Source organism: Chrysemys picta, unplaced genomic scaffold (assembly GCF_011386835.1).
Source record: "Chrysemys picta bellii isolate R12L10 unplaced genomic scaffold, ASM1138683v2 scaf506, whole genome shotgun sequence".
Taxonomy (NCBI): Eukaryota; Metazoa; Chordata; order Testudines; family Emydidae; genus Chrysemys; species Chrysemys picta.
In genome coordinates, this window is record NW_027053213.1 from 20,238 (window position 1) to 33,080 (window position 12,843).

The 12,843-nt window shown below is 52.7% G+C and overlaps 1 protein-coding gene across 1 annotated transcript; it reads left to right on the forward strand.

Moving 5' to 3' along the window:
- Positions 1–1,005: 1,005 nt before the first annotated feature.
- Positions 1,006–12,127, forward strand: LOC135978894 (maestro heat-like repeat-containing protein family member 7). The gene is made up of 5 exons (XM_065579608.1): positions 1,006–1,109; positions 4,909–5,061; positions 6,085–6,245; positions 8,336–8,465; positions 11,741–12,127. The coding sequence occupies exons 2-5, from the start codon at positions 4,963–4,965 to the stop codon at positions 11,975–11,977; spliced, it is 627 nt and encodes a 208-aa protein (XP_065435680.1). The 5' UTR covers positions 1,006–1,109; positions 4,909–4,962; the 3' UTR covers positions 11,978–12,127.
- The last annotated feature ends 716 nt before the right edge of the window (positions 12,128–12,843 follow it).

The window sequence follows — 12,843 nt, forward strand, 5'->3', positions numbered from 1 at the left end:
ATCACGCCCCATTATAGAAAGGGACTGTGTGGATATAGACTCCTTGCCTAGGAGACACAGCCCGCTTTACCTGCAGTGGTAATGGATTCCTCCTCTCCTCTTTTGTACAATTAGGAAGCGTCTCCATTCACCAGGCTCGGACACCTGGTTGCAGTGCTGGGGATCCACTGTGGGGATCCCGTCAAGGCGATCAGCTCAAAGGCAGCAGGGGCTGTTCATTACCTCGTCTCTATTGCGTGGCGCCAAAAGAGTAAGAGAAGCAGTGATGAGCATCTGAATCCCCCTCCTGGGAGCTAAATGCTAGAGACTTTCCTCAGGCAAAGCTCCCGTTCAGGATAGTGCCTGAGGAAGAAGTAGAGCATCTGGCTCGGTATTTGTTCCTTTGAACAGAGTGCTGGTTTTTTTGTGGCTCTAGAAACAAGCGTCTGATAGTCATCCCGTAATTCTAGCCCTGACTTTCAAAGAAAGGAAAGGGGAGGGGGGAATACAGAGAAAGGCAACACACGTTACCGCAAACTGAGACTGGTAGAGCTCATTCCGTCAGTGGGAATGGGAAGGGTCAGTGGGACACGATGATAGGGGATTCAACGCCATCAGACCAATTAGTTCAGTTCGAGATGCCTGTACCCCGAACGCTCCAGAACTTTGATGGCTGTTGGAAATCTGGATCCAAATCTGGGGCTCGATTCATGACTGTGTTAATCCACTTCTATGCCACTGAAGTGTTTTGGCTAGATTCCAGTCACCACTTGATAGAGTCACTTTACTCTGGGGGTCAAGGCTCTGATCCAGCACAACATTTACGCACATCTGTAACTTTCATCAGGCGAGTAGTCCCACGGAAGTCCCTGGGATTATTCATCTGCTTAGAATAATGTATGTGCTTAAATGCTTTCCTGGATCAGGGCCAAACAAAGGGCTTTGTCCAGTAAAGAGGGATGAGAGCAGAAGCCAGGAAGCAGAATGGAAAGTTAAGAGTGGTATTAACATGTATTTCAGTTGCACAGTTGGACAGAAAGAATGTGGAATGGACTGACCAGAGGAACAAGGAATTTCTGGCTGCTTGGAGCCCCACTGTGGTTTGCAACAGCCCCTCCAGGATCGCAGAGGTAATCACATCCTGGCACTAATGACCATTCTACATTGGTGTCAGTACAATACGGTATCGCACAGCTCCAAACTACTTCCTGTCCCTCGATCGCCCATCTCTATTGTGTATGGCTTACCCAAGAATTACAGCTCCTGCCCTTACTCATGGCTAGAAATGACATGCTCAGAAAGAAACAAGATGGGTGAGGTCCAATTTTTTTATTGGATCAACTTCTGTGGGTGAAAGAGACAAACTTTTGAGCCATACAGAGCTCTTCTTCAGACAGAGACAGAAGAGCTCTGTGTAGCTCAAAAGCTGGTCTCTCTCACTACCAGAAGTTGGTTCAATAAAAGATAGAACCTCACCCACCTTGTGTCTCTAATACCCTGGGACCGACACAGCTACAACAGTGAAGACAACAAGTGCTCATAAAGAGTGATCTACTCTGCAGCAAGTGGTTCTCAACCTTTCCAGACTATTGTACCTGATTTCAGTCCCAGGGGGCGGGGTTCGGGCTTCAGCTTGAGCCCGGGGCGGTGGTAAGGTGGCCGGGTGCCCGGTTTTCGACCAGAAATTCCGGTTGAAAAGGGGATCTGATAGTGTCCGGTCAGATCTACTGACGGACACCCAAAGTCCAGTTACTGCGGGTGAGGGAGGTGGGGAGGTGCCAGGTCATCACCCGCACCAGCCCCTACTCAACCGGGGCCGCCACCTACCCACATCATGCGGCTGCAGCTCCCAGCAGGCAAATTGCTCCCGACCTGGGCGGGGAAGAGGGGAAGAGCAGTGAGCAACAGTGGAAGGGGAGAAGAGGACCAAATGGGGGGCAGGGCCTCGGGGGGAAGAGGCGGGGCAGAAGAGGTCCAGCACTCCTGCATGAGTGTCCGGTTTTTAAATATTACAAAGTTGGCAAACGTAGGCAGTGGGCTTGGCTTGGACTTCAGCTTCTGCATGTATCTTAGATTTGCGGGGGCCCTGCTTGCCACCCCCAATGGCGACCCTAAACTTGTGACCCCCCTAAACCCATCCCATGACCCCCCTGGGGGTTGCCACCCTCAGATTAAGAAACACTGATATAGTAGATAGTATAAACAAATCTTTGTCTGTATGAAATGTTAGTTTGGACTGACTTTGCTAGTGCTTTTTATGTAGCCTGTTGTAAAACTAAGCAAATATCTAGATGAGTTGATGTACCCCCTGTACCCCCAGGGACGGCAAGTTATATGGGCCCATGGTGCCCGGGCTTGAGAAAATTCAGGGCCCAGGGGACCCAACTCCACCAATGTTCGGGGCCGGGTCTCTCTCCCAGCCCCGCCTGCCGCCCCCACGCACCTCTCCCGGCCCCGGCTGCCACCCCCGCGCGCCTCCCCCAAGCGCCCCTGCCTTCCCTGGGCAGCGGGCGGCTGCCCCCTGCAGCTCCGCACTGTGCTCCCTCGCCAGCTGCTGCCGCAGCCGGCTACAAGGAAGCGGCGCCGGGGGCAGGCTGAGGTGGCTGCTACGCCTGCGGAGGGAGGAGGGGAGGAGCGCATGGCAGCCCTCCCCCCCGCCCCCCCGGCAGGAGACTCCGAGTCGACTCGGGGGAGGGGAGGGGGAGGCTTATCCTGGCCGGACCTCCTGAGCAGCAGCCTGGGGGGGCTTGGATGAGTGTCGTGTTGGGGGTCGGTGAGGAGGCCCCCCCTTCCTCTCCCCCAGAGCTCGCTGCCGCCAGCAGGGAGAGGGCTGGGGGAAGTCCTCCTCTCTGGCCCCAGCCCAGGGTCAGCCTGCCTGCTGCACCCCAAACTCCTCATCCTTGGACCAGCCGCACGCCCCCTCCCACACCCAAACCCTCTATCCCAGCCCAGAGCCTGCACCCAGCACCCAAACTCCAACTCAGAGCCTGCACCCCAAACTCCCTCCCGCACCCAGACTCCCTCGCAGAGCCTGCACCCCTCCTGCACCCAAACTTCCTCCCAGAGCCTGCACCCCAAACCCCCTCCCGCACCCAGACTCCCTCGCAGAGCCCACACTCAAACTTCCTCCCAGAGCCTGCACCCCAAACCCCCTCCCGCACCCAGACTCCCTCCAGAGCCCGCACTCAAACTTCCTCCCAGAGCCTGCACCCCAAACCCCCTCCCACACCCAGACTCCCTCCCAGAGCCTGCACCCCAAACCCCCTCCCGCACCCAGACTCCCTCGCAGAGCCTGCACCCCTCCTGCACCCAAACTTCCTCCCAGAGCCTGCACCCCAAACCCCCTCCCGCACCCAGACTCCCTCCCAGAGCCCGCACTCAAACTTCCTCCCAGAGCCTGCACCCCAAACCCCCTCCCACACCCAGACTCCCTCCCAGAGCCCGCAGCCCCTCCTGCACCCCAGCCCCCTGCCTCAACCCAGAGCCTGCACCCAGCACCCAAACTCCCTCCCAGAACCTGCACCCCTCCTGCACCCAAACTTCCTCCCAGAGCCTGCACCCCAAACCCCCTCCCGCACCCAGACTCCCTCCCAGAGCCCGCACCCAAACTTCCTCCCAGAGCCTGCACCCCAAACCCCCTCCCACACCCAGACTCCCTCCCAGAGCCCGCAGCCCCTCCTGCACCCCAGTCCCCTGCCTCAACCAAGAGCCTGCACCCAGCACCCAAACTCCCTCCCAGAGCCCGCAGCCATTCCTGCACGCCAGCCCCCTGCCTCAACCCAGAGCCTGCACCCAGCACCCAAACTCCATCTCAGAGCCTGCACCCCTCCCGCACTCAAACTTCCTCCCAGAGCCTGCACCCCAAATCCCCTCCCGCACCCAGACTCCCTCCCAGAGCCTGCACTCAAACTTCCTCCCAGAGCCTGCACCCCAAACCCCCTCCCACACCCAGACTCCCTCCCAGAGCCTGCGCTCAAACTTCCTCCCAGAGCCTGCACCCCAAACCCCCTCCCGCACCCAGACTCCCTCCCAGAGCCTTAGGCAGGTGTAGGGGGAGGCGGGACTTGGACCCATTCTGAGCAATGCCAAAAAATATACAAACCTGCCGCCCCTGTGTGTACCCTCAGGGGTATGCGTATCCCTGATTGAGAACCACTGCTCTAGCAGATGGGTTCCCAACCTGGGGGGCACAGCCACCCTGCCCTTTCCTTATTGCCAAATGGGACAGGCTCTTGGCTAGTTTGGAAGGGGACTCTGGGAGGGTCCTAGTATAGGAAAGGGAGTGTCCATATGGGGAAGGTTGAACGCCTACTGCTCTAGTACTTTGGGTTGTTAGAAGCTGTCACAATGAGGTCTATACTATATAGGCTTGATCCAAAACCTATTGAAGCCAATGGAAGTCTTTCCATTGATTTCAATGGTCTTTGGGTCAGGCTGCAAGCCAGGAAGTATGGTGATGGTGTCGTAATCAGGACTTGGGTGCTGTATTTCTGCTGGGATGTGTTGTAGGAGGGTATCACATACAGTCACAGTCAAAGACCGAGTACTGTAACAGTCATTACTAATATTACTACATGGATCCCGCAACTGCTGATCTTTTAATGGTGACCCTTGCACCTCGGATGCCTGAGAAGTAGGAGTCTGACACCACTAAATGCACATCCTGACGTGCACGGCAGCACTCCTAGGTTGGCCACTGTAATGGTTTAACTAGTCCTTTTGCCTCACTGTGAGTGATATGGTTTCACAGCAGAAGCCTCATCAGCCACTGGGGCCCTGTAATAGAAAGGAGTAAAACAGAGCCCCTGAGAAGCTGGAGAGGACCTGCAACCCCCAGACAGGGCTTTCTCTGGGCTCCAGTAGTTATCAGCCCCCCGTGGAATCAGGACGAGGCCTTTTGTAAATTACAGTTTTCCCTGTATGCTTCAGCTCTTTGGAGTCTATTTCAACTCAAGAGAGAGGACAGATTTCATTCTGACTGTTATGGATGGCCTGACGAATCACTGCAACAATAACTGCCAGCCAACTGCAGAGGGATTGCTGTCTGCCATGGTGAACAGCGGTGGGACTAAGGTGGAGAAGGTATGGGGCGCTGCTGCTGAGATGGACGGAAACTAGAATTCCCAGTGCTGGGAACAGTCATACGTTCAGAGAGTTTAAGGCCAGAAGGAACCATCAGATCTTCTAGTCTGATTCCTGTATCTTGGAAAACATAATCCCAACTATACATACAAACGGAGGGGGTCTAAATCAGCTGTTACCACTCAAGGGTGGAGTCATCATGGACAATTCTCTGAAAACATCCACTCAGTGTGCAATGGCAGTCAAAAAGGCTACCAGAATGTTAGGAAGCATTAGGAAAGGGATAGATAATAAGACAGAAAATATCATATTGCCTCTGTATAAATCCATGGGATGCCCACACCTATAAATTCATGAATGGTGTGGAGAAAGTAAATAGGGAAGTTTTATTTATCCTTTCACACACACACACAGACACACACACACACACAAACCTGGGTTAATACAAACCTAAGGAAATATTTCTTCACACAACACAACTCGTAACTCATTGCCAGGGGATGTCGTGAAGGCCAAAAGTATAACCAGGTTCAAAAAAGAATTAGAGAAGTTCCTGGAGGACAGGTCCATCAATGGCTATTAGCCAAGGTGGTCAGGGGTGCAACACCGTGCACAGGGTGTCCCTACGCCTTCTGATTGAAACTGGGACTGGGTGACAGGGGATGGATCACTCGATAAATTGCCCTGTTCTGTTCATTTCTTCTGAAGCATCTGGAACCAGCAGAAGACAGGATACTGGACTAGATGGACAATTGGTCTGACCCAGTATGGCCATTCTTATGTTACCTCTGTATTGTGCCTAGATAGGACTCATCTCCTTTGAGCCATTGATATGTGGTCTTTGCGACAATGCACCTTGTAAGGCTCTGAAATGAGCCCTGCCAATAATATAGGAAATTGTGACTTTTAGGCAAAACCTAGAGGCTAACTCTGATTCTCCAGGGATGCTGAGGTTCCCTCTTGCCCCAGCTGCAGGATGGGATGAGAGTCTTGTCCCGTCTCATCTAGTTCCCTCTCTCTCAGGCAGCAGACCTTGTGGCTGGGGTTTGCAGCCGGTTGGATTCAGTCCAGCAGCCCAGCTCCAGGACCCTGATGAAGAAGTTAGTGGCCCTGCTGGCTGGCGAGGCGGAGCATCTGGACACAGTGATCTCATGCCTTCTGGACTACTCCTTCCCTACAGACAGGTACGAAATGCCTCCACTCTGCAGGCCTCGCGTGATCCTTTGAGGCCCTATATGAGAACCTCACCATTGAGCACATTGTTTGGTCTTACTAAGGCAAAGTATAAAGCACTGACTGTTGAGGACTGAATCTCCCCCCTCTACATGGGACAAATTACCTGCCCTCTCCTCCTGATGGCTCTTCTCTTTTCAGCCACAAACCACAGCGAGCGAAATCCGCCTGTCAGAGATTCCTCTCCCCCATTCCCTGAATGTGTCTCCCCATGTGCAAGGCAGGAGCTCTCATTCCCAGTCCCCCTCTCCCGGCCCCTGGGACTTGTTAGAGATCTGCCTGTGGGAGGGGTTCTCAAAAGCACAGTCCCCCACACCTACGGTCAGTGCTCATGGGTCCTGGAGCAGGGGGTGGATTTAAATCTGTGTTCTTGAGTTCACTATCCCTTTGCTACTCCGTCTGGCAAGCGCAGAGCTCATTCCGCCGTTCTCCTTCATCGGAACGTACAGATAGTGAGCCTAGGTGGAACGTTTGCTGTCTGAAGCACATTTGTGTTTGGGCAGGAAAAGTTGACCAACAGTGATTACGCAAAGCGTGGTTTTATGATGGATGATCCCAAGCGGTGAGTTCCAAAAACAATCCATATCAGCAGGGCCGGCTCCAGGCACCAGCAAAACAAGCAGGTGCTTGGGGCGGCACATTTCTAGGGGCGGCATTCTGGAACCGGCCATCATAGGTGCTGACTCCGGGGCATGGGGAAAAAGTGCCCCCGCCACCCCAGCTCACCGCCCCAGCTTGCCTCCGCTCCACCTCCACCTGCTTCCCTGAGCGCACCGCCACCGCTCCGCTTCTCCCCCCTCCCTCCCAGGCTTGCTGCGCGCGAAACAGCTGTTTCGCGCAGCAAGTCTGGGAGGGAGGAGAAGTCGAGCAGCAGGGCGCTCGGGGGAGGCGGCGGTGGTGGAGCGGAGGTGAGCTGGAGCGGGGAGCGGATCCTCTACCCCCCTTTACTTCCTGCGCCCCCCCCCACCGTAGCTCACCTCCGCTCTGCCTGCTCCCCTGAACGCGCCGCTGCTCCGCTTCTCCCCCCTCCTTCGCCTGAGAGGGAGGGGGGAGAAGCAGAGTGGCAGCGCACCCGGGGGAGCAGGCGGAGCGGAGGTGAGCTAGGGCAGGAGGTTGCGGGGGCCCCCAGGACGCAATGGGGGCGGGGGGGGAAATGTGGCACGCCCAGGGGAGGAGGCGGGGCTGGGGATTTGGGGAAGGGGTTTGGAAAGGGTGGAGTTGGGGCAGGGCTGGGGGAGAGGGGCACACAAAAAAAGTGGGGGCGGCCAAAATTTGTTTTGCTTGGGGTGGCAAAAATCCTAGAGCCAGCCCTGCATATCAGAGGACTCCACTGAAACCCTCCCTCACACAGTTGTTGGCTGAGCGCTGTGGAGATCTGAGCCACGCTGCTGCATGCCCGCTCCCTTTTTTTTTAAAGGGAATTTAATGCTGGTGAAAGGTGCCCCATTGACACCCTTGGACAATGAAGACCTCAGCTGCAGCCCAGGAAGTGACGATGAAGCTTCCTCCACACTGCCCCTAACAACACTCTGAGCTCATAGCTGGAGGGGCTGCCGACTAGGCAAGAAAGGCTCATTCAGCCTCCATGTCCTGTTCAATCCCTGAACCTACCAACAAGGGCCAAGTGTGGTGGTTGACTCTGTAATGTGGACAGCGTGCACTGGGCACTGGTCCGAGACCCTTAGTTCATTTCAGATAGGACATCTGCTGCTAGAGAAGCTGTATTAGCCATTAGCCATCAGCCTCTCGGTATTAGCCATCAGCCAGTAACAGGTCGTGACCAATTGAGGCCAGATTCACACTGGCAGCCTTGAGCTGAAATGCTCCATATCCTGTGCCAGTGATTCTCAATCTGAGGTCCATGGAGTCCTTGTTCATGCTCCACATTGAATTGCACAAGCTCTGGGGACTGGACTGCTGGGCAGGGCGTTGGCTCCACAGGAGGATTTCTCTTACAAAGAGGTTACATTGGTGAAGAGGTTTAATAGCTTTTCTCCTAAGCCATCCAGTCCCTCATGTTGCCGTATTTCTGAATTTCTAGCAATGCGGCCGAGCTATGGCAGTTCCTATCTGCTGACCCGGCCCTCGGAGGACAGGTGATGGAGAACCTGGTTGTGAAGCTGCAGAGTCACCACAGCTCTGAGCACCAAGCCTCTCACACGTCTGCTGCCGTAAGTCCCTGTTCGAACATCCATAGCCCCATACAGTAAAATCTATCCTATGTCTCTGTCACACGGCACACTCACCGCCAACGCGCCTCCTCATGCCAGGACATGATGTTGCAGGGCTTATTCCACACTGGTGTCCCCTTGTCCAGCCTCTTGGTTCTGCAACACTCCGCAGGTTCCATGGTCTGGCCCTCTGGCCACGTCACCTCTTCCAGGGTTAACAGAAAAGTCCAATATGGGAAAACCCAACATGTAGTGGCCTCTGTGCCAGACCCTCAGCCCCCATCTGAGCCTCATCATTCTTGGTCTCTTAGTCCTGAGGTCGGTACTTTGCCTCTTGCTGGGGAACCCAGACCTGACCTCTGCTCTGGGTTCCAGCCCACGGACCCCATGAGAGGCTGCTAAGGACTGTTCCTTCAATCCCTCACCACTTCCCTGAACTGCTCCTCCCTTTTTCCTGCTTGTTAGCAACTCCCATGGGTCTGCAGCTTCTGCTTTTCCTGCCCTGGATTTGTGGCTCCTTGTGACTTCTTCCCACCCAACTTCTGAGGAACTTCCTCAAAGCTGTTCCCAGCCTCCCTGGCAGCAGCTGGGCTGTGTTTCAAACAGTCCTTCTGGTTTCCCTCCATAAGATAGGAGTCCCTGCCTCCTAGATTTCCTCCTGGAGGTGGCATTTACTTCAGGCAGTCCCTCCACCTCTCCTGCAGGCAGGACTCCCCCAGTCTCCTCCTTTATGCTGGGTTGTAAGTTAGCCAACTGTGGGGCCTTAGCCAGATTCTCCTGGTGGCCCTTTTTCCCCAGTCAGTCCTCAGGCTCAGAGGGTTCAGGCATAGGTGCTGGAACTGGGGGAACGGGGGTGCTGTAGCACCCCCTGGCTTGAAGCAGTTTCCATCATATACAGGGTTTACAGTTTGGTTCAATGGCTCTCAGCACCCCCACTACACAATGTGTTCCAGCACCCCTGGGTTCAGCCTTCTCCTGCTGGTGTTTTCTCTGCTAGGAGGGAGGAGGCAGCATGTATGCTGATCCCCTTCCTAAAGCTCATCCCAATTCACTGGGAGAGAGGGGAGTCCTGGCCCTCCCATTTTGCAAGGCTCCTGGTTCCAGGTCCTTACAGAAACATAACAGGAGTTCCTCCTGAGCACGACTTATTCCTTGGACCACTTCTTCCCTACCAGTATTTCTCAGCTCCTTACGTATATCAGACATCTCAAAATCTGACAGGGCCACGCCACGTGACAAGGATGGGCTGACCCCTAGCACCGCTACCTTTACAGGGACAGACTATCCCCTCCGTTTTGGGGCTACTCCATAATGTCCTGACAAACCCTTGGGGGAGGGTTCCATTCATCGCATCCATGTTGGAGCTCTGAGAAACCGCTGTGACACTGTCTGCCCTGGTGCCAGCTCAGGATAGGGTTGCAGGCTAATTCACTCAGATGCTAACAGAAATCAAAGACGTCAAAAGCTATTGTAGTGTAATCAGGCAGTTCACCTGTGTGTTTGTTTAGTTCAAAGGAAAAGTTAAAGGAAACACTTATCTTTATAACCTGTTGATTGCTATTGTATTGTGTATATCCCTGTAATTAGTTAACCCTAGATCAAAAGTGTGCGTTGGTGTTAAAAGATGAGAATGAACTTGATGTGTAAAGTGTATGAAAACTAATGAAGGATTCTTGTTTGCTATTACATTACATTGGCATCGTGTATATCCCTGTAATTAAATTACCCATCAAACACAATTGGAGCCTTGGAAATGTAAATGAAGAAGACTGCTAACTTCAAAGCAAGGGCTACTGTGTTTGACAACGGGAATTCACAGACTAAGTCTGAATTTCCTACTCATCCAAACCCACTTGGGTAAAGACACTGTTCAGATTGGTTTCTGGAAAAGCTATAAAATAGATGTCAAGGAATGATCCTGTATCTCTGACTGTTTGGACTCTTACAGAGAAGATGCCAAATGCAAAATGGAGATCCCCAGAAACATCTGGGTTCCTGAAAAGACTTTTAGGAAACCAAGAGATTACTACATCTCCGCTATCATTTGGGATTTACAAATTTTGACTCACCTGTTAATGTATTTTACCTGCTTTAACCTCTCAATAACTCTCATTTATTTTTCCTAGCTAATAAATCTTTAGTTAGTTTACTAGAGAATTGGCTGCCAGTGTTGTTTTTGGTGTGAGATCCAGAGTACCAATTGACCTAGGGTAAGTGACTGACCCTTTGGGGTTGGGAGTAACCTGATGTGGTGTGATTTTTGGTTTTAATAACCTTTAATCACAAAGTTCAGTTTGTCTGGGTGACAAGATAGGCTGGAGTGTCTAAGGGGACTGTCTGTGGTAAGACTGTCCTTGGTAAAACTGGTACTGTAATCCAGGAATGCACAATTCTTACTGGCTTTGTGAAATCCAATTATAGAATATACTACTAGTTTGGGGTGCCTGCCCTGTTTTATGACAGTCTGATCTAAGATTGGCACTCACAGTTGTGAACCACTCCAGAGAGCGTGACAATTGGCGTAGTCAGCACAGGAGTCACATGCCACAGGTCAATTGGGCTTAAAGATCATAACCCAACACTATTTAAAGTTTAAATTTGATATGGAGAGTTTTAAGGGTTAAAGATGAGTTACAATGGGTGAATCACAATCCTATGAGAGTCTTGACTCAAAAAAACTTGAAAAAGTATGTAAAGAAAGGGGGCTATCTGTTAAGAAGAAAGCCGCAGAACACGAACTGAGAGATTTGCTCATGGACTTTGTCCAAAAAGCAGGGTCTCAGCCCCCCTATACCCCAGATGCAGAAGAAAAGGCCCCTCTGAGGCACTTGGAAGCCAAGAAACAATGCAAGCATGAAAGAATGACGGTGGAAGTCCAAATGAGGGAGAAGAAAGATGCCGAGGAAGCTGATGAAAGAGCCACTCTTCTCTTCATTAATTTATTCTCTCCCATTCTTAGTCCCATGAGGCATTACCCCCACCCCAAGCATGCTGTGTCTGCAGCCCCTGCAGGTCAGGAAGCTCTGCGAGATCCGAAATCAAAGCTAGGTCCCCTGTGTGGCAATGCAGCCTAGTGTCACCAGACTCCACAAGGCAAAGCCTTCAACCTGCCAGTGCCCGGCTTCCCCCGCCCTGCTGCTCAGGGCAGTTTAACTCGGTTTGTTTCTCCATGAATCAGGGGAGTTTCATAGCACATAAGCAGGAAGTCCTGAGAACTGATGCAGGAGGGAGTAGGATTTCCAAGTAAGCTTGTGTCTGTCTTGTTCCCTCTTCAGGCCACATGCGCCCTCTATGAGATGATCTCGGTGAGCAAGTCCAGAGATGCCATAACCCGCCTCTATCCTCAGCTGCTAATGGCTCTTCTTGTCGAAATCCATTTCAGCCTGGGACAGAGCATAACAGGGGATAAAGTCTCTGGAAGGGAAAGCAGCCGGCAGAGCCTCCACACCAGGTACTGCGCCTACTGGAAAGTCAACGGTCTAATTACATGGACAGTCATAGAGAAGTCATAGTTCTCTTCTCCAGCTCTCATGTGGCCCCTGCAGGTTTTCCATAACTCTCTAATTCTGAGGGAGTTAGCAGGCAGGGCTTAGGTTGCAAGGGTGTCTCTCAGTGGTAAATGACATACCGACCAATGCACTGCAGAGGAAGTAGAAAGACTATCCCAGCAGCTATGGGGAGAAATTAGTGGGAGCCAATTTGCCAGTGTGTCAAAGGAATGTGGGTCCGACACTAAAGGGCTGAAGTTCTCCTGTTCTGTGACATTGACATGCCCTAGTGCTGATGTGCAATTGTCTGTAGGATTTGCTCAGAACTCTTTCTCTTTCTTCATATTACTAAATTGTATTACTATAGTGCCTAGGAACCCCAGTCACGAACCTGTGCCTTCCTAAGCTCTATTTAAACCATTGGTGTGTCTTTCCACACACAAGTGAATCCGTCACTCCCTGACAGACCTACCATGAGGGGGCTCCTGGCACTCAGTCACGCTGGTGTGTTGTTTGAATCTAGCTCTGCAGTGGAGGCTATAAAGATGCTGCTTCTCTGTGTTGGCTGCCGTTCCGAGCTGACTGTTATGGAGAAGGAGCAAGGCTGGATCCTCCTACAAAGCCCCCAAGATCACCTCCGTGGGGTGAGCCTGCTGGCCAGGTAATACACAAGCATTTTCCATGCAGTCAATCCTGCTAGTGGGGGCAATTCCAGAATGAAACATTCTTCACTTCTGGGCTGCCATGTGGCCCCAAGCTGACCCCTCACCCCCTTGTTGCAGAACGTGCTTCTTCCCTTACTAACAAAGGTATTTCTGCTTTGTGTCACAGAGCCATGGTGCACTATGCTTGCCCTGAGACCACAAGGATGCTGCTGGACCTAGTGATCC